General features: G+C 44.7%; 1 protein-coding gene across 1 annotated transcript in view; it reads right to left on the reverse strand.

Annotated features, from left to right (window-relative positions):
* Positions 1 to 17857: 17857 nt before the first annotated feature.
* Positions 17858 to 21768, reverse strand: part of MACO1 (macoilin 1) — a 28601-nt gene continuing 24690 nt past the window's right edge. Inside the window, exons 10-11 of the mRNA XM_051638161.1 lie at positions 20355 to 20529; positions 17858 to 19231 (exon numbers count right to left, since the gene is read on the reverse strand). Of these exons, the coding sequence (XP_051494121.1) occupies positions 19029 to 19231; positions 20355 to 20529 (378 nt within the window). The 3' untranslated portion in view covers positions 17858 to 19028. The remainder of the gene's footprint in view (positions 19232 to 20354; positions 20530 to 21768) is intronic.

The following is a 21768-nucleotide window of genomic DNA, read 5'->3' on the forward strand; positions in this document are numbered from 1 at the left end:
GATGCTGTTGCGAAAAGGGAAGCCCAAAATTCATGGCCAAGAGGATGGGTTGCAGAGAAGTTGTTTTGTACTTGACTGCAGGAAGCAGCTGTGCCAGACTTTGGGCTTTGTCCCCCTTCTACAGAGGAGCCTGTTATAATACTTCTGTGCTGCCTGGAGGAGCCAGGAGAGTTGTCCTGGCAGAGGTGTAGAGGTGCTCAGTGCAGGATGAGTGGGACTGGGCCAAGAAGGATGAGGACAGAACCCTAGAAAGGCACCAGCAGGCAGCAACAGCCTCTTCAAGCCCTTTTTAGCAGTTTCAGCTGCTTCCCAGCCATGGTTTTAGCAGCTGTTTTTTTCTGGCTGGGCAGAACAACTTTCTGCACATCTGCTGCCACTTGAAACTCCTCTGGAAACAGCCCCTTCAAGTGGCTTTGAAGATTTAGCACACAGCTTGAAGGAAGAGAGAAGCTGCAAGGCAGTGATGGGGTAGGGACTGAACAGCAGCCCTTGGTACAGGTCTCTGGCTGCCTGTGGTGCTGCAAGGGGAGCAGAGAGACACAGAGCCTGCCCCCAAAGGCTCCCAATCTCATCCTTAGATGCAGTCATGGCAAAGAAATGATGAAGTGATGAAGAAAAGACATTAAAAAGACAACAAAAGACCAAAGGAGACAGCAGTAACCCTGTCAACTTGCTCAGCTCTGCTGCAAGCTCCTTTTGACAATTCAATTAGAATGCAATGCTAATTACCAAGTTGATGGTGTTGAGGGCCAAGGCAGAAAGGCATGACAGGAAAGTGATGTTGATAGGGGAAGGTGGCAGCAATAGTGCTTCTTGCTCAGAAAGATGCCAAACTGCATCAAGGGTGGACTGAAAAAGAGCCAGGATCTGGGGTGGAGTGTGGCAGGGAACAGTAACATTGGATGACAGCTCAGAAAGGGAAGGATAATGAATGTGATAGTTGACTGCAAGGGAGGCTGATCCTGCCCAGGCACAAGGCAATTAACCAGGAGAGGGTTTCAGATCCAGGCTGGCGTGGATGCCTCTTTGCTGTCAGCCCTTTCAAAGTCTGCAGCTGGACATTTGCACTTCTCCTCTCAAATCTGGTGCTCCCAACTGAGTGCAGTCACCACACAGTGGGCAGAGACCAAACCCAGACCTCTGACTTGCCAGAAAAGAGCGGAGGGGCCTGTCCTTAGTCAGATGAAAGCCACTAAAGGGTTAAAGTCACTCCTCTATGCCTCAAGTCCCACTGCTCACTGCAACATACATAACAGGGCCTTCACTGAAAACAGGGTCACCAACACGCTCACTTTCACTAATTCCATATTTAAAACACAGCTTCTCAATCAAAGAGATGCTATTATCCACAAAGCAGCTTAAATTGTCCCTTAGATTTAAATACAGCCTGTTGCATAAAACATCTTTTTATCAATTTCACTTAGGGCTGACAAGCACTCCCCCGTGCACATCCTTTTAATAACGTCAGTGCCAGCTTCACAGAGCCCTGAAGTGCATTCCTCTGGGAAGCAAATACCCTTAAGGGAACCTTTTTTGTCATTGTTACTTTTCTCCAGTTGCTGAAGAGAGATTGTGCTGAAAAGCCTGGGCTCCTATTGCATCACCGTATTTCGGGAACAGGGCTCTGTGTTTCCAGGAGGTTGGTGGAGGGTGCCAGGCTAGAAGAAACGTCCTCAGCTGCTGTGCAGGGCATGAGGAAGGATGTTTTACTTCTCCTCCAGCCCACTGTCAGCTCAGTGAGAAATCCATCTTTGGTTTGTGGCTGGTATAAGTAGGCAGAAAAGTAGAGCATCGTCGTGGTGAGGACAACAGACCTTCTTCCCCAAGGGTGGCCTCAGCACCAGCAAGCCTGACATGGGGTCTAACCCCTACAGCCCCAGCTGCCCTTTTTTGGGAAAGGAGCATCAAATCTCCAGTGGTTGTGGCTCTGCTAGTGCTGTGTTACTTACCAGACACCAAGTGACATGCTCTTCCCCAGGGAAGACACAGAAAGTTTTGAGGTAGGTTGGAGACTCGTGAGGGAATCAGCTGAGTGAAGCACTCTAGCACTTCAAGGGGACTCAAAGGGAGAAATAAGAGTAATTTTATCAAGTTTTATAGGGAGAACAGGCTGGAATCAGGATTACCTTGTGGTTAGTGTGCTGGTCTGGCATTCAGGGAGCTTTGGTTTATCTTGGCTTCTGCAGATGGGCTCGATGGGTGACAACTGGCCAAAATGCTGCTCCTCTGTGTCTGAGCTTCTCCCTCTGCCAAAGGAAGAGAAGACAAATGAACTGCTGAAGAGCAGTGCCTAAGAGAGAGATTATGTGGTTAATTAACAATGGCAAGAGTTCAAGGTACAGCCTTTCATGACATTTTCTCCCAGGCCATAGCACTCTCCTGGCTTGAGGGCTGGGTGAGGAGCAAGCCCAGAACATCTTGCTGCCAGCAGTTCTGTGCTGGAGCTGCTTCCCATGCGGATCATCCGCTCGTGCAGCGACCCCAGCCTGGCTTTGAGAGCTGGATTGCAGCCTCACAGGCACTGCCAGAGCCTGAGCACCAGACAGGAAAGGCATTGACTGCTCAGGCTGTTAAAAACTGCTTGCTGCTGGCAGTGCCCACTTGTGTGGCATCAGGACATGGAGCTGGACTTCTCAGCAGCTGCCGTACCTTATGGGTGGAGATGGAAGGGGTAGGAAACACAGGAACCTTTTTTAAACTCAAAAGAAAGGAGGCTTTTTAAAAAAAAAGAAAAAAGAGAAAAGCCCCACAAACCCTCCAAAACCAGCAATTCCCCACCCCCCCAACCTCACTAATAAAAAAAAAAATCCATCAGAAATGCACTGGAAAATCTGTACTCCCTGCTGTTCAGCGAAACGGCTCCTGTCTTGTCATCAGCTGCTAGAACTTGGTTTATCAGAAGAACTGGGCATCTGTAGAACAATTGTTTTAGTACTAATGCCCACAGGCAACCTGCCAGGGAGCTGTGCTCTCCATCAATTTTTGACCATCTGTGTTGCCTTTTGATGCTTTGGATTTGTTTTTTTTCTCCCTTTCCTGAGCTTCAGGCTGACATTTGCTCCCTAGGATTAGGAGGTCATCATCTCCATCGCTCTAGGAGAAAGGTTTTCACCCCAGAGCCTCCAAGCCCAGCTGCCAAAGGTTTAAAATCACTTGTGCAGGGATGTTGGGAGCTTTAAAGTCTTCCTGCAGTTGATGGGGTGCACCAGGCAGAGATCAGACAACCAGGAACACTGTGAGACTCAGTTGTGAAGCCCACTTACCACATCCTCCAGCCCACGTGCCAGGGACTCCTTGAAGCCACCCTGCAACCCAGCCACTGATGCAGATTAAATGTGTTCACAGCTCCAGCCCAGCCAGCAGCCTCACAGCTTTTTTTCTGGGTGAGGAAGAGAGAAATCTTTAAGAAATTAATTTTCTCTTCTTTTTTTCCCCCTTTACAAAGAGAATTTCCAAGTCTCTGAGCGTCTTCCCCCACTTCCCGGCGCAGCCAACACCCCCTGCCATCCTCCTCTGGAAATCTGCACCCTGTGAGCAGAGTCAAGGCAGCAGGAGCAGAAAACAGACAGATTGGGGTGAGCACCAGTTCTGCTGGCTAAGTGGACTGATGGATGCTTTTAATAACCACAAATGCTATTCTTGGGGCTGATGATTTAGCAGTTATCATAAGATACGGAGGGAATTAAAAGGAATCTAAGGAGTGAACTTACTTCTCATCTCTGCCTGCCCGCTGGCTTGGCTCTGCCTCATGCTCTTGCTGCAGGGAGATACCAGTGCCTTTCAGCAAAGAATCAAAACCCACAACTGCTTGATTTAACAGCTGGAACTGCACAGTCTTCCTTCCACACACTGTCATCCAAGGTCACTGGAAAACACAGCAAAGTTTTATGGTTTGATTTTTGGCTTGGCCTAGAACAAAACCTCCTCATCTTAGATGTAAAAGACACAAAACTCAAGCTGAGCTAAGTTAAATTGTTAGTTACTTGGTTAAAATGCATTTTTTCAGCAACTCTATCTGAGCATGTGTCCATTTTCAAACACACAGTGGGTTGCAGTGCTCCTTTGTAGCCAAAGGCAGTTTTTAAGGCCAATCATGAGTGGTGGAGTAGCCCCTCTTCAGGTGTGAAAAACAAAGGGACACAATTCCCTGTGTAAGCATGAACTGCCTGGGAGCCAGAGCCCCAGCTCCACACCCATCACCCCAAATTTCCCATAGATCTGTTTCTACTCTTGCCCTGAGCCCTGCAGAAACATCCCCAAGGCCTCTCTCTGGGTGGCAAACAGCAGAGGGCTTGAAGGATGTGTGGTACTACAGCAAAGACAAGCCAAAAAACGAGGCAGGGGCCACACAATCAAGAAATCAGGCAACTGCAAGAGAACAAATGTCAAGTGAGAGAGTAACCCAGCATCAAAAGCACAGCTTGGAAGGCGGAAATAATTCATGTTAGAGGACAAGTGCAGCCAGAGCAGGACAGAGGTTGCACTTCTGCCAGTAACACCCCTGAGTTGCAGGATACTGGCTTGGGGGTGATCACATTTCAGTGGCTCAGGAAATCCATCAGCTGTCAGCAGTGCCACAGCAGCTGTCTGAGCTTGCTGGGACACGTTTGCAAGGTGACACACCTGGTATGAGGGACCAAGAACCAAGCCCCGTCCCTCAGTAGGGGCAGAACCCACCTGCCACCAGCCAGGGTGGCTTGGCTTGGAGATGGCACCACACGACCAGTCAAACCTTGTTGCCTTCAGGTGTGTTTGTAGCCTGCATATGGGGCTGAGTGCAGACAAGTCAGGACTATTCCCTTAGCTTTACCAGCACTGGCCAATAGGGCCTAAACTAACAAGTTCCTGGGGCAAGTCAGGCAACAAAAGGTTCATTAAAATAAAGAGGGTTAAAAGGTCACCTTTTTGCTTCCCATAGAGGGCTTGAAAGGGGCAGGGAGAACTCAGCTCCCAGGCATTTGCTATTGTATTTTTCATTGCTCTCTAATAATTTGAATTTTTGCATTCATTAAATCAGCATTAACAATTCTCAACATTAGCACTTACCTCATTTCCTCTCTCACACAAGATCTCATTTTATTCCATTCAAACCCTCAGAGGCAGCTTAATGTGTCCCTGTTCCAACCCTCCTTAATGTTGAACTCTTCTCCTGGTACAACCCAAACCTCCCAAGGAGCAGGGGTCACAAGACTAGCCATCCTGTGGATCCCCAGTCCTTCCACCTCTGGATGGGGAAGGAAAACCCTGTTCCCCTGATCTCCAGCCTGTGTTTTCCTTTGCCCCTTTCCCATAGCTTAGGGATGAAGTTGATCTCTCAGCTCCAATCAAGGGGAGTCAAGTTTTGCTCAGCCTGTGGACACAGCCCCATCTCCCCTCCACAGGGATATTTTGTCATGGTCTGTTTTGAAAGAGAAGGGAAATTGTGTTTAGAACCCTGAAAGCATCTTAAAAATGAGGTGAAATTGCTGCTGCTGGTGCTTCCATGGCAACCTGCATTTGTTTCTCAGAGCTGTTTCATAATAATTAATACAGCACTTCCATTCACGTGGCCCATGTTCAGAGAGCACAGCACAGCCCCCACTGGGATGTTCCTGGGTCACATGAAATATTTATACCAAAGAATCAGAAGGAAGAACTTTGCTGGTGTGTTCTGGCCACTGAGACAAAGCAGTGACACCCAGGGATCGCATGACCCCTTTGCCAGCCCAGCCAGCAGCAGCACATTTGCTGACAGAGCCTGTAATGACATCCCTCCCACGTGGTGCCAGGGCAGCCAGAGCAGCCCTGGTCCTGCTGATGACACCAGGACACAACAAGGCACATTGACAATCACAACAGCACATCCAGGACTGTCATCCCCATGCAGGGGAAATGCAAGATGCCCAAAGGGCTTGTAGTGAGAGGACAAGGGGGGATGTATTAAAACTAGCAGAGGGGAGATGGAGGTTGGACATGAGGAGGAAATTCTTCCCTGTGAGGGTGGTGAGAGCCTGGCCCAGGTTGCCCAGGGAAGCTGTGGCTGTCCCATCCCTGGCAGTGTTGAAGGGCAGGTTGGATGGGGCTTGGAGCAACCTGGGCTGGTGGGAGGTGTCCCTGCCCATGCAGGGGGTTGGGACTGGATGATCTTTAAGGTCCCTTCCCACCCAAACCATTCCATGATTCTATGATTTACCTTGCTATGCTGACGTGTCCAGACGTGACCAAAAGTGAGGGGATTTAGGGAACTGAACTTGCCATCCTTGCACTCCCTCCCTGCCGCAGGCTCCGCAGAGCGCTCAGCTGAACGTGGGAGGGCGCGGGGGAGCAGCGGCTCCAAGATGCGGTCTCGTCTGCCCGTGGGGTGCTGAAGACAAAGCTGGGAGAGGAGCCTGCAGATGTCCTGCCTCTGGGCTGCCATCCTGCCAGATCCCACACGGGAAGGAGCAGGCTCTCAGCTGGCAGAACCTGCTACAGGGATTGCCAAGGAAAATTCAGGTGCTGCAGGCTGTGGCCAGGGGTGATGTGGTGGGTGCTGCTACAGCCTTAGCTCCAGCAGGAAGCCAAGGAGTTTTCCTGCTCCAGTGAGTCCAGCCTTTCAAGGGATACATAATACTGAGTGGTTGGACCCAATATAACTATCAAATATCCAGTGGCACTTTCGTGGGAGGAGGAGGGTGAGCCCCAGGGTCCTGGCTGAACTTCAGTTGAGATCATTGCATTCTGCCAGTCTTCATTCTTCCTGCAGCTTCAATTGGATACAGAATTTGGAGGCTTTTTTCCAGCCAAGATATATTTCTGGCCCTTTTTCCTGCTGACTAGACTCTTAAAAAACCTAAAAAAACCCATCAAACAAAAAACCCCACCAACACTTCATGTGCAGCCAGCTCTGTTCCCCACCAGCATCAGTCTGGGAAGAAATCAGTCATTTCACAGGCTCTGAAATGCACTTCATGAAGACACTCACATATAAAGTCTGGGTCCCTCTCTGTCACTTGCTGTCCACATCCTTCCATAAACAAGAGGCACTGACAGCTCACAAACACTGACTTGCACCACAGCTAGAACACTGACAGCCTTCACCAGACATTGCAGAGATCCACTGGTGTCAGATGCTGCCTAAAGAGCCTGGCACTGGAGATGTGGAAGCCAAGAACTGCTCTCCCTCTTTGACCTTTCCTTCTGCTGAGTGAGGGGATATTAAGTGATGAACAAGAAGTCTAAAGTAGGGTAGTGAAAGGGAGAGACCACTTGCTGGAGCTGTGCCTTAGGCCTGAGAGGCTTAATTATAGGCTCTGGCAGATTACAGACAGGCTGCTTCACCCCACGCTGGTGTAGTCACAGCTACGAGCAGGAGCTGCCCCAGCTCCCCGAGTCACAGTCAGTCACAGCAGTGCTGGTGTAGCTGAAACATTCCCATGTCCCTGTGAATTACAGTGAAAAGAGGGCTGATAAATCTCAATTGGCTGAATATACAAAACCCCTCCAGCCCCAGACAGTGTGTGTTTGTTTTCCTGCTGCTGTGGCTCCTGTTGTCAGAATCCATCAAGAGGTTTCTCTCCGTGTTTCACTGCGATGGGAGCACGTGCTGCTTGGACTCTGCTCAGTCCCTTTTCATCAGCTCAATTTGAAGCTGCAGAGCAAGGGGCCAAAATCCCAGGAGACAGAAGCTTTTCCTTTGAGCCTAAGAAGTTAATGAAGAGATTCCCAAAGTTGCAACAATTGCACAGACAGTCCATAAAGTGCAAGAGCTTCCCTACACCGAAAGGTCTGAATGATTTTCAGTTCTCTTCCACCTGATGAGCTCTTATCACCCTTTATCAGACTTGCAGGGGTCCTCCTGGTGCTACATGTCACAGGAAACATCTCAGAAGTCCTTATCCTCTTGGGGAACAGCACTTTCATAGCAGACACTTCCAAAGCTTTGACAGTTCTGAAAGATAAAACAGCAGCTTTTGTTTTTTGATGTCAGCAACCACCCCTTCCGGCTCTGCTTTCACAGCTCCCTGCCTGCTTTACTAGAAAGGTTCTCGTGTCCCTCGTTCACTTGAGGTGTAGCTGCACCAAAGAGCATTTGGCTGTTCTTTTTGTTTCTGCCTGTTCACCTCTGGCAGAGACTCACCTATTGATATTTCCACTCTTCCTATGTTTCCTTTTGCAAAACACACTTTCATCCCTCTGATGAAGCTAGGGAGCCTCTACAGGGACTTGCAACATCATTAATGCCTGAAACCCAGCAGCTCCATGTGCTGCTTTACTCAAAGAGGGGTTTGTTTTGTTTGAAATGGTAAAGTTAAACATCCGTTCTCCTAACAACTACAGAACTTGGCAGCTCTGTGACTACACCCTTCCTACAAGGCTCTTGTGGGTTTTTCTCAAGGTTGCACATTCTCATTATAAATAAGGGGGGGGCGGGGGGGAGGGAAAGAAGTTCAAAGCACAGGCAGGTTAAATGCTTTGCCCAAACCCACAAAGAAAGTAAGTGGCAGGCTTGGGAAAAACTGAGGTCTCTTCCCACCCTTAGTGCTACCAACCATCATTTCAGGAAAATCAAGATGTTCAGCCAGATGCTTGATGCCCTTTGCAACTCACTTTCAGTAGGAAAAATTGTCAAAACACAAGATTCAGGACTGAAACACTCTCCCAGGCTCTGGTTAACCTGCAGTGAACTTGCCCCTACTAGATGGGATCCTGCAGACTCAGCAGTGTGCCTCAGACCTGGGATGCACAGAGGAGCTCAATTTGTCAGCTGGAGCAATGGGATGCTCATCTCCTTTGGGGAAGGTACCTGCTGGTGCCATTTAATTCAATTACACCTGAAGATCATCCAAGGGCCACTGCACACAGAGGTTTTGGGATGACACCCTCCCCCCCCAGCCTCACAGCAGGGCTGAGGTTTCACAGCACAGATTGTTGCTAGACACTCCAATGCATGTAATTTCAGCCCAGATGATGGGTATAAAACACAGCACCCCCTCATTTCCTCTGCATATCTGCCACGGGTTAATTGAGCTCTCAGGAAACTGCACTGCAGCCCTCTGGGCTGCAAACCACCACCAACCACCCACAGCCCCAGGCTGAGTTTCTGGGAGGGATTCAGACTGAGGTGCCCACGCCTCACTCCAGGAAGCACAGGAACAAATGTAATTGCTCCCACTTAATTAAAAAGGTGACCTTTTGGGTTGCAGCTGTCCTATGGCAAAACAGCTCTTCCTCCAAGCTCATTGTTTAGGATGATCAGGTGGAGTGGAGTAGAGAGCACCAGTGCATATCATGAAGAGAAGGTAATTGTGCTTTCACCTGCTATTACATAGACATGTTTTCTACTCAGGCTTGCAGATGACCTTCTCCAATCAAACATTAACTTTGCAGCAAACAATCATTAGGGAGCATTTGTAGGCTTTAATAATTAAAGCTTTTATTAATCCACTGACTCTACTTCAAGCAACAGGTCTCTCGGAAATTAATTCTGTTGCCATTTAGAAAGAAATAAATACCATTCCAAGGCAGAGGGAAGAAGGTATTTAGATTCCACTGCACTTTCTAAAGGTACTGGATCTGCTCCTAGAACTGTAATTATGCAACTTATTAACTGAACTGCCAAACATAAGGCTAAGTAATTTTCAAAGACTGGGCCTTGAGAAACAATATTACTGGCAGCCATGCAATCCAAAATCCAATCAAGACAGACCACACACTTTCAACAGGCTGCATCTTGGCTGCCAAAAGCAAGGGAGATGAAGAAAGAGCCCCAGCTAAGCAAATTACTTCCTTTAGAATAAAGAACCTGCTCCTCTGAAAAGCCAAGCACTGGGTGGAGGGAGATGGACATCTTCAGAGCTGTGCTGCACAGAAAGCCTGGCTGGGAGTAACTTCTACCTGTCAAGCAAGATAGCTCAGCTAAGTGATGGCTTTGGCTTGTGGGACTCTGCAGTTCTGCTGAGAACCTCAACATTTTAAAGGTAAAAAAAACCAATCCCAAACCCAACAGAGATCCCCCAAAGCATGCTGCTGCTCAGCTGCCAGTGATGGTTTTGAATCCCTGTCCAACAGCTCTTTTAAGTGCTATAACAGAATAAATAAAGTTGCTGTTGCACAAGCTCAGAGTCAACCAGATCAGATACACAAGCTGGGAAGAACTCAGAGGTGTTTCTTACCCTTTTTTGCTTCCTTGAATCACCATCTATGTAAAGGCAAGGCAGGCACAGGGCTGGTGCAACTGAAATACAAAGAAATGGCAAAGCAAACTCAGGTAAGGGCAGAAAGCAATCAATTAAGGGTTGGACACTGTAACTACTATTAAATAAGCAGTGCTGAAAAAAAAATAAAAATGGGGAAGTGCTGAGAAAATGCTCCCATTTAATCCTCCTCCCTGTCTCCCCATTATCTCTCCAGATCAGTTTCTATGTAGCAAGATGCTGCCTGACCCTTTTTGAGATAAAAAAACCCTTTTTGCAGCAAGTCACAGTGATGGGGCTGGGGGTAGAACCTGGTCTTGCTCAGGGCCTTGCAGAGCTCTGCTTGAACCACCAGATGATGTTCCTTTTGAGTGGTTTGGAGCATGTGGGATAATTGAGCAGGTTCCCTCTGCAGTGAATAACTCTCGCTTTTGTGTTTCAACACTTGAGGAACGTTTTGACTTGCTAAGTATTGCTGCCATTTAGAAACAGCATGAAAATCAGACTGTTAATGCATTACTTTGTGCCATAATACGTAGCAAAACTCATGGTTTCCATTCCTCCAGCTTCTCCAGTGTCAATGCCTAAGTAGGGGTCCTGCTGTTCTCCATCATGTCACTGCATTTCCCTCCTTTTTTCTTTAGCTATAATAAATCAGAAACAAATTAAAAAAAAAGGGAGGGGGGGACAAAAAAAAAGATAACACTCTTTTGTTAGAAATATGCACATATTTAACTTTTCCTCTTATTGTTACTAAAGTTTTGCAGCTGTGGGCAAGATAAGACATAATAGGAAGCCAAATACAAAATATCTGTCAGAGAAATTCCTACCTGTAAACTATTAGACAGGAATGCAGAGGCTGCAAGGATCTGAGCCCAGAGGAGGCCCCCTCAGAGAGAGTGAATATTTTAATTATGTCCTGAACATTTAAAGCAGCAATAAATATCAGGCAAGCTTTAAAATATTTCCCTGAGAATCCAGGAATCAAACATCCCATTTTACAGATGGGTAAGCAAGTAGGGAAAAGTTAAATTATTTCCTCCAGAATATACAGTTGTCATGAGGAAGATGCTATAAAATTTACAATGGTCCTGATTTCTTGGCATCATCCAAAACTGGCTATGAGCCTCTAAAGCCCAATATATATATAAAAAAGGTTTTGTGGCAAATCAGAACAGAGCAGATGCTTCAAAAGCAAAGCATGGATGGCAAAGCTGCTGTCTGAGAAGGAATAATGGTAATTTGGTGTCAGCCAAGCCTTTTTGTTTTAACCAGAGCAACTTGGTGTATTTTAAATAGGCTTTAAGGCAAAAGAGTTGGATGAACACAGTAACTTGCAGTACCTGCAGCTCTGTGGACATGGATCTCCTGATGAACTACAAAGCCTAAGATTCCACCTCTACCCAGAGCTCTTCCTGCATCTAATGGTCTCCCCCTGCTCTACTCAACTGCCTGGTTTCTCAAAGGTTGTAGGAGCTTCAATAACTTTAGCATTACTTACTTGTTGCCAAATTTAACTGAAATTAGCAAACTAATTTAAAAACTAAGCTGAAGTAAACAGACAAACTCACAGCCATTTACTTACATGAAAACCAAGAAGAAGAGAGTAGGGAAATGTACTTTCACAATTCTGCATTAAAGCCACAAAAATAAAAGCACCAGGCTTTATTGATCTGCACCTGTAAGGCAGAGTCACTGGCACTCAGAAATATATTTAAAAGATTTTAAATATGTATATGTTATAGGCAATGTATTGACAAAACACAGATGAATGATACTTAACAAAATTAACCAAATTGAAACAGGCATCTGGAAAAAATATGTCCATGTGAAACATTAAAGAGATCATTTGTACCTGGTAAGTCAGCTGCCCACTGATGGAAAGAGCCTTTAGTTCTCACTTTGCTGCAAGTGGGTTTGGAAAGTTGTGCTAATGATATGTAAAGATGCCTTTAGGAAAGAGCAGGTCCATTTTTATCCTCTGCACTCACATTGATAAACTGACACCTTGGAGCAGTGGACATGAATCTCAGAGCTAGCAGCAGCTGAAGCCTGAATTGCAAGGTCTTACTCCAGTTTCCAGCTCTGCCAAGGGCTTGAACCTGCTGAAATTCTTGCAGCAGGATGAGTTTGGCAGAGCTCAGTTCCATCCAGACACCAGAATATGCCCTGAGCTGCTCTGCAAACCTGGCCTGGGCAGAGCCCCTTGGAGATGGAGGAGGGGGAGAAACTCAGTGTACTTGCATCTTGATCTTCAAGTTGTAACACAGGAATGCTGCTGTGCTGCTGCTTTGATTGATTTCTCCCTCTTCTTCTGCAAGTTGATTCAGGTTCTGAGCCCTTCAGGGCAAAAAGCCCCCTCGTTGTCTGTACACAAGGCACAAATGCTCTGAGTTTGGTCCAGACTTGTATGTGCTACTTATAGATTACTAATGTAAGTAATAAAAAAAATGAGTTAAAAATAACTATCTGAAAGGGGGGGGGGGAAGCAAATGCATTCCATAATCCTTCTCATCTTCTTAAAAGAATAACCTCCCACCCTGAGACCTGCTCAGTCCTGCTGTCCAGCTGTGTGGCACCACAGAGCAGACAATGAAACAGCACAGAGCTTAAAGGAGTCACTGTGGGGAATTGCATTTAAATTAGGGAGCCAAAGGAATGAGCTAATGAAGGTCAGCTCCACAATAACAGGCTGTTAAGAGGACATCTTGCAACACTGGGGTGGTTTCTTCCCTGCCCCGTGTTCCAATTTGGTATAAAGGGTTAATTTGTCCAGGACTCCCATGTTTTTCACCTGCATTTCTAAATCCTACCTTTCTTCTACAGGAGGTGACAATTCTACCACCTTTGGATAGCAAAGACATAATGGCTTGTAGGAAATAATGGATAGCAATGGATCTTGGAAAGGTATTTAAGCTGTAATACTGGTGCTCCTGAAGGAAAAACAGGCAGGTGATGGTCCTACCATCACCATGGACATAACACAGGTGATGTACTACATGGTGGAAAGTTTCCTGGATATGAACCAAACTCCAAACAAAGATCTATATTGCTTCAGTTTCTGCAACAGAAACTCCCCATGATACAAAGAAGAAAGCAAAACCTTCCTTCCCTTTGAACCCAAGTCTCACAGAGAGAATGTTTGTGTATTGATCCTACTTTTATCATCACATAGACCCGTGTATTTGAGCTTTCTGGGCTTCCCAAAGCGGATTTTCTACGGAATGAATTTTCATGGAAGACTATCAGACATCATTCAGTTGTCTGGTTAAAAAGAAATGTCATTTTTGCCGGTGTGTCGGTGACTGAGCAACGTTCCCGATTTGCTCTCCAGGCAGGGCACCCTGGGCCCTCTGGTGGCTGTTGTGGAGAGGACACAAAGTACTTCCCGTAAGTTCTCACTTTCAGAAAACTCCAAGACATCCAGATCTTAAATATTTTCACTAAAAGCTGCTATAAAGCACACAACAATTAGTCTCAGATCGAAGCTGACATGGGATTTAGGGTATTTGGGTTTTTTTTTTTAATTCTTCAAGCTAGTCACCAATGAATGACAACTTCACTTCTCATCTTTTTTTCCCCAACCAAAACAGTTTAAATATTTACAACTTCAGTCTCTAAAAATGGCATAACATTCAGTTTCTTCAGAAATGTGGGGCCCTGCTGCCCTCCAAAGAGCCCCAAGGACTTTCCAGGCAGCAGTGCTTTCCCATGGGTAATGGATGCACCCTAGATAATCACTTCAGTTTGCTTCTTGATACATGGGGCTAAAAGCAGATGAAGACAAATTCTTCCCATGATAAAAATTGCTTGCAATTATTCTATATGGCAGTGAATTCATAGAGAGGTCTAACAAAAACAAAACACCTAAGCTTATTAAAGAAAAAATACAGATAAACAGATGGTTCTAAGTGACAAGGCATCTGAAGAGGCTACAAAAAATGGAGAGACTGCCTAAAAAGATCATCAAAAGATAAATTGTTCAGTTGAGGTTAATGGAAGTTAGGATACAGTGGCAAATACTTAATCTGATCTGTTTCTTTATGTGAGCAATTGCAGAGAGAAAGGTTGTAAAATGCTGGTTATTTCAATCTCTGGAAGAATCCCTTGGGGTTTAGCACCAACTTCAATTGTCTCTAAAATGCTTGTCATGCATTTTGCATAAGGAATGTTTCTGTCAGACTTGACTTGAAAGGAAAGGGTAAGAAAATTCACCTGAAGGTGCCACTTGGTTTATGATCAGGGTTCTGCAACACAGCTGTTTGTTGGGAAAAGGGAATTGTTAAGTTAAGGCTTTGGGGTAAAGCAAGAAAAAGCTGCATTTTCCCACAAAAAATTTACTGCTCCTGGAGCATTTCCAGAAACACAGAGAGCACAGCCTGCACTTCACTGACTGCCACTATTATTTTATTAGAATCAAACCATTATTGTTCAGACCAGCTAAACCTTGATGGGAAATAATTTCTTGTTAATTATGTAAGACATATAGTTTAAAGATTTTCATGGTAAGCAGTAAAACCCAGTATTTTCTGAATGTGCCAACGTGCTGTAAAACAGCATAATTACCACTCAGGGACATTATAAGTAAATGAGCCACTTACATTTGAACTTGATTGAAACTGATTCTTGCCCTTTTCCCTGCCTGTTCTCCTTTCTTAGAGATGCTTGAGTCAAATGGTTGTATATTATTTTAGTGCATCATAGAAGCTGATTCAATTAAGATACTGTGGCATCTCAGACTTCATTTTTTATAATCTATTATGTATCAACTTGCTGCAGGTCTGTTCCTGACCTTGACTTCAGAATCATCATCACAGAATCATAGAACAGTTTGGGTGGGAAGGGACCTTAAAGATCATCTAGATCCACCCCCCTGCATGGGCAGGGACACCTCCCACCAGCCCAGGTTGCTCCAAGCCCCATCCAACCTGCCCTTCAACACTGCCAGGGATGGGGCAGCCACAGCTTCCCTGGGCAACCTGGGCCAGGCTCTCACCACCCTCACACCCAAGAATTCCCTCCTCATGTCCAACCTCCATCTCCCCTCTGCCAGTTTTAATCCATCCCCCTTGTCCTCTCCCTCCCTGCCCTTGTCCCAAGCCCCTCCCCAGCTTTCCTGGAGCCCCTTCAGGCCCTGGAAGGTGCTCTAAGGTCTCCCTGGAGCCTTCTCTTCTCCAGGCTCAACACCCCAACTCTCCCAGCCTGGCTCCAGAGCAGAGCTGCTCCAGTCCTTGGATCATCTTTGTGGCCTCCTCTGGACTCTCTCCAGGAGCTCCATGTCCTTATGCTGGAGGCTCCAGAACTGGACACAGTTCTCCAGGTGGGGTCTTGCAACACATGAAATTGTCCATTGGTAAAGAAACAGCTCCCCCACTGCACACTAACTCTGATGGGAGTAATAATCATTGAGTTTATGACCAGAAATATTAAGTTTTAAAAAAACCCAACAAAACTCCCCAGCAACTTACTGCTGCAGGTGATGAAGCTGCTGCACTAGAGGTGCTGTGCCAGTGGTACAGAAACCTGCTTGGAGGAGGTCACCTCCTTAGGGTTTAGGCTCTCTTGCCACTCTCAGATGCTAATCTTGGGAACAGCCTTATTCTCCCCAGCAGGCACTAGTGGTAAAGGAAAAGGGTTAAACTTCTTAACAGAGTTTTCTATCAAATGCTATGGAAAGAGCCTGGGTTTTATTTTGAAGTGTCAAAAAACTAATCCATCTGTTGCATAAAAATGTCATCAATAACAGCATGTTGGGAGCAGCCAGTTCCTGGACACACCAATGGAGGATCAGGAAATGCCAAAAGGCACATTTCCTCTGGGCTAAGGAACTGTCTTGGAGCCAGTTCCTTGAGTGTGCCATCCCAGGGGGCTTCAGGCAACGCTGGGATAAGCAACCAACTTCCAAATGTCAGTTAACTATTAAGAAAGAAAAAGGAAAAACAAACCCCAAGTTTGTTCTGCTTAAACACTTCAGAGGAAACAGCTGCTTCAAGGTAGATGGAAGTTCACCTGCTCTGCTGCACTGAGGTTACTATCTCCAGCTTCATTTCCAGGTGCCACAGAGGACATTTCAGGCAAACAGCAGGTTTTTTCCTTTCTGGAAGTTATCTAATGAAGCAAGACTGAATTCAAGACATGCATTTAAGCCCTTTCTCATGACCATGAACTATGCTCAGAAATAGGAGCTGGTTTATCTTAGCACACTTAAGAGAATACAGTCCATGAATAAATGAGCTTTTCATTTAATATTAAACATAAAATTACAAACTGCTTTCTGCTCTACTTAAAAGTTCAGTGAAGATGAACCTGGAGGTGCTCAAAACCATGACAAAGAAGCTCTGTCTTTTACCTTTTCTTCCTAGACTTATGCTGGCTGCAAAAAGTTCTGGATACTTCAGTTTTCCTTTGGCAGATCTCTCCAGAGCAGTTATTCCACAGTAATATTGCAAAAGTGACTGTAGGAAAAAACCAAAATATCCTACGTGACCCTTCTGCAGTCTTACATTCTTTAACTCCCCATATTTTAATCTGGCAAGTCCAGTTTGTGATGAGTCATGATGATATTTTCCCATTTCAGACATTTAAATATTTAAAGACCTGTAGGATGGTTAATTTAAGCACTCAACTCTTACACTGTCTCCCCTTCCTGTCCCTCCCCTTGCCCTGCACAGCAGGCTGGTGCCTGCAAATACTTTCACCTTTCCTAAAAGAACATTTCCCTTTGAACTGAGGAGGGTACTAGAGAACAACTCCTGCTGCACTGCAACAGGGGCTGTTGAAGCTGCAAACTTATCTAGAATCTTTTAATTAGGAAATTACCTATAAATCTGTCAGACTGGTGATGATTTGAGAAGAAAAAAAACCAGCAATGACTGTATCCTCAAGGAACTGGGAGGTTCTGCCAGCTCTTGTAGCAAAATCAAAGAGTAGTTGAGGTTGGAATTTCTTAGTACCTGAAAGAAAATTTACCTGGAGGCCTAAAGGAGAGAACCCCCATGTCAGGACCAGCCACAGCAATAGCCAAAGCAGTGGAGCCCTGTTGCCAAGAGAAGACTTACCTGCAATACCAGAGTACTCTTGAAACAAAATATATTCTTTAAATCAGGTCAGTGTATTCTTTGATATGTTCTTTAAATCAGGTCACTTAAAAAGGCCAAAAAAAAAAAATTATCTGCAAGAAAATGTTTATTCTTTGTAAACCCCACAGGAAAAAAAAAAATGCAGCCAAGACCAAGTATTGAATGAAAATTGTGCCCAAATAGGCAGCAAAATGGGGGAACCTCAACACAAAAAGGCAGTGACAATATTTCATGTTTTGCACAAAGATGAAAAAAACCCTGTCACATTTCTGAGTAATACTTTTATGGTGACAGTTACATAAGATGATTCAAAAATGCAAATGACAGCAACATGCACACCTGGCTAAAGCCTAGAAGTTTTATCCCAAAAGAATACCTGTGATTAAAATGATGAAACTTTATACTTCTATTGACTTACGTGTCCTAGTTAATTTTCTTTAATGAGGCACACATGCCAATTACCATGAAGCTTTAAACCAAATTTCTCTTCAGAAGAACTTTGTCCTTCCAGAGTCCATTGCATGTTTGCAAGATAATGCTGGGTTTGTAATTCTACTAGTTCCCAGTACAATTTTCCTTCCCACCCCTCCAATCCCCAATCTGAAACACGTCAGAAGTTGCCAGTGCAAACACTTTCTCTCAATGTATAATATACATTTGAACTTAAACCTTTGTGCAATTCATGAGTTTCCTTTAAAACTCCTTAAAAACTCCATGGCACCAAGGGCTGAGAAACTCTTCAGCTCCATTTAAACTGTCAAACACAAGGTGGTATCAAGTGTAAATCACAGTTGAATAATAATAAAAAAAAAAAACCCAGAACTGCAGCTTTTATTAGCCAGCTTTACAGTCTCTTGTATACAGTACATTGCACAGTTCTGCCTTCACAATAACTTTTCCTGTAGTAATATTGTGCCTTCCACAATGCAGTATAATCAAGGCAAGTTACAGAACACTGCTGAGTTTATATCAAAATAAACAGAAGATGTAACCTTGGTTTATAATGAACATCCAAATTACCATGTACAATTTGCAGTAGACTCTGTAATGAGCTTGATATATAAGCTAGATGACAGTGAAGGGGGAAAAAATAGTTTAAACTATCAAGTTTCCTCTTGAAATGTCTTTTCCCAAGGCACTGTGAACAAGACTGTTAGCAATTCTCAATGACTAAAAACACCAATGGGATTATAAATATTTCACACAACAACCACCATGTCACATCATCATCTATTCTCTTACTCTTCTCCTTAAACAACGCCCCTGAAATTTGTTTGGTCCTTTGAGGGGTAAATCAAATTATCTTTTGCAACATCACATATTTGTATTTAATACATCTAGAAACCAAAGCTTTGTTAGATTATTTAACCCTTTCACTGTAAAAACTAAAGTGTTTTGGTTTTTCCCTCACTATTTCTGAATGAATCTGCAAATTCAACTTGATTATTAAAAAAAAAAAATAGGAAGAAAGGGTTCAAAATCAAGCAAAGCCCTGTATTTTTCAAGAGGAAACCATGCAAGAGTACATAAAAAGGCAAAATTGGCTACTTGAAAACCAAGAATTGTTTTTAATGCATTGGCCAAGGAAAATAAATTGCAAAGTTCTGTGAGGTTTTCTAAAAATTTACAAGAAAAACTGATGGGCAGCTCTAGTCAATCCAGATGTTCTTTTAATCCTGTTTTAAATGACAACAAATACAGTCTCACACAATACAATTTCATCTTGACTGCAAGAGACACTCCTGTGTGATGCCTTCAGCATGACAAAATTACTGGGCAAAAAGAAAATTGGCATTCATTTCTTCAAGGGCTGATAAACAGAGGCATTGGGATCAAGTCCAGAAGGGCTGGTCTCCACAAATTTGGAAGAGTAATGGGGGGAAACTGGACTCAGAGTGCTGGTGGCTGCAGTGTATGTTATGCTGGGCATGACTGCCATAACTTCTGCAATCTTCTGTTTTAGGTCCTTGATTTCCTGATCTTTTTGAATGATTTGCCCTGCAAACAGCAAACAACATCACTTAGAACCAGCAGCATGTTCTCCCCCTCCAGCAGCTGTTGAAGCAGAACACCCAGCAGACAGTCAGAGCTCTGACACCACCTCAGCAAAAGCACAACTCGTGGAACTCCTGGATTGTGTTGAGAAAGGGAGTTTAATTGTCTCTAGTTACCAGGTAACACAACCAGACATTGCACTGCCAGGAGGTTTGTGCTGTTTGGGTTCACAGCTGCACCAGACCAGAAAGTTACTTCTATGGCTCCACTTTTTTCTGCACTTTTTTGCTCCCATTTTACAAGCACCTTACAGGAGCACAAGTGTTTGCTTATTAATTATGTTATTTAGTTTCAAACCTGTCCTACTCTCCCCATTTTTCTACACCCCCTCTGTGCACACTCACAGCATCACTACAACCACCTGAAGGGAAACACCAATGAAATGAAACGAACAAAAATCTCACTCCAATAAAATTTTCCTGCAACCAAGCAAATTTCTTCAAGGAAATTTAACAAGTACGACATCAAAAGGTTATTCAATTTTGCTTCATGGTTTGCAAGCTGAACAAAGGACAGTCTGGGTAGGGTTTTATACTGGCTTCAGGCTCCCTCTGGTGGCAACACCAGCCCGACAAGGACACCAGGGTCCTCACCAGTGTCACGTTTTAAACAGGTTGGGTTATTTTCCCCCCACACATTTAGATTGTATTTACTTCAGTATCTTGTAAACATACTTTAATATATATCCTGTAAATACACTTCACTATATTTACATTATTAGGATTCAAGGACAGGGGCTTAATAGATGGCAACTATTATTTAATCTGGCTCTTCAGAAGTTCTCCAGCTTTAAGGTAATGGTTTATAAAAAAAGAGAAAATCAGCATAAATTAATTTACATAAATGCCCATCTTGACGTTGATTGTCTTAAGTTTAGCTTGGGGAAATTAGGTCACCTGAATAGCTTAAGCTCATGTTCACCAAGCTGTAAAAGACAAAACCTCACTGAAAGCTGAAATGCTGGGTGGGAACAGCCCACCCCTGAACAAAGGGGCAGGATGGATGCTCCTTCTGTCATTTTTTCACTCTTTCAGCACCAGTGCTGGATTCAACCACCCCACTTTACCTTGGGCAATCTCCAGCTGCCGTTTTGCATCTCCTAACGCAGAGAACAGATCCAGCTTGATTCTTGTCTCTGCACTCAGGCTGTTCTCTAAGTGCTGTGTTTTATCCTGCATGGCTGAAAGTGCTGACATTAACACCTCCGTATCCTTCTCATTTTCCTTGTACTTCCGCAGCTCCTGCAGGAGTAATTAGCACAAATGTTATTCTCATCGACTTCACACATGAGATACACTGAGAAATCTTTTCTCTTCCCCACAGCACACCACTGGGCCTGGTATTAATACTGTAAAATTAAAATGATGGTTAATTAAGGACACTGTAATATTACCTCCAGTAATTATACATGACCATCATACGAGTGATTAAAGCCATATTGTACAATGCTTAATTACAGGGTGGTGAGCAAGTCCCATTTACTCTGTTTCCAGCCCTCCATCATCCACATTGAGCCCCTCCACCCCAAAATACTCCTCAGCACTTCCAAGTGCCAGCTAAGCAGCCACCCAGCGCTCTCAGCCAAGCTGTGCATCATGAAAACACTTCCCACAAGCAGCACAGCTAGAATGGGGACTGATCTCTTGCTAGACAGTTTAAAGGGATCCTAAATCTCCAGGGAGACCTTAGAGCACCTTCCAGGGCCTGAAGGGGCTCCAGGAAAGCTGGGGAGGGACTTGGGACAAGGGCAGGGAGGGAGAAGACAAGGGGGGATGGATGAAAACTGGAAGAGGGGAGATGGAGGTTGGACATGAGGAGGGAATTATTTGCTGTGAGGGTGGTGAGAGCCTGGCCCAGGTTGCCCAGGGAAGCTGTGGCTGCCCCATCCCTGGCAGTGTTGAAGGGCAGGTTGGATGGGGCTTGGAGCAGCCTGGGCTGGTGGGAGGTGTCCCTGCCCATGCAGGGGGTTGGATCTAGATGATCTTTTAAGGTCCTTTCCAACCCAAACCATTCCGTGATTCTAGGATCTCTGATGACTAAATAATCTATGATGATCAAATTAAATAATAAAATCAAATGGGCTGGGGAGAGGGATTTCTTCCCACATTGAATCTCACTGAGCTGCAAACCCAGAAATATAGAAAAAAGAGAAGGAGGGAGCAAGTATTCTGCACATAAGAGACAGGCACCTTGTGGCAGGGAAGCAGGCAGCAATACTGACCAAGAAAAAAAATGAGTACTGTGCACAAAAATATTCTCTACTTTTAAATGTAGAAACAATACAATGGGGGAAATCTTAATGTCTACAATGAAAAGCTTTTCTAACAGTTTCAGGGTGGTAATAAAATAAAAAAAGCTTGATTATAGCTGGTTTCAATTATCTGAAAGCCATGCTCATTCTCCATGGATAAACCACACTTGTGTTCAAGGGCTGGGTAAACCCAAGAATAACAAGGCTGCATATGTTATTTGGAAACAAG

The sequence above is a fragment of the Apus apus genome, chromosome 21 (genome assembly GCF_020740795.1).
Source record: "Apus apus isolate bApuApu2 chromosome 21, bApuApu2.pri.cur, whole genome shotgun sequence".
Classification (NCBI taxonomy): Eukaryota; Metazoa; Chordata; class Aves; order Apodiformes; family Apodidae; genus Apus; species Apus apus.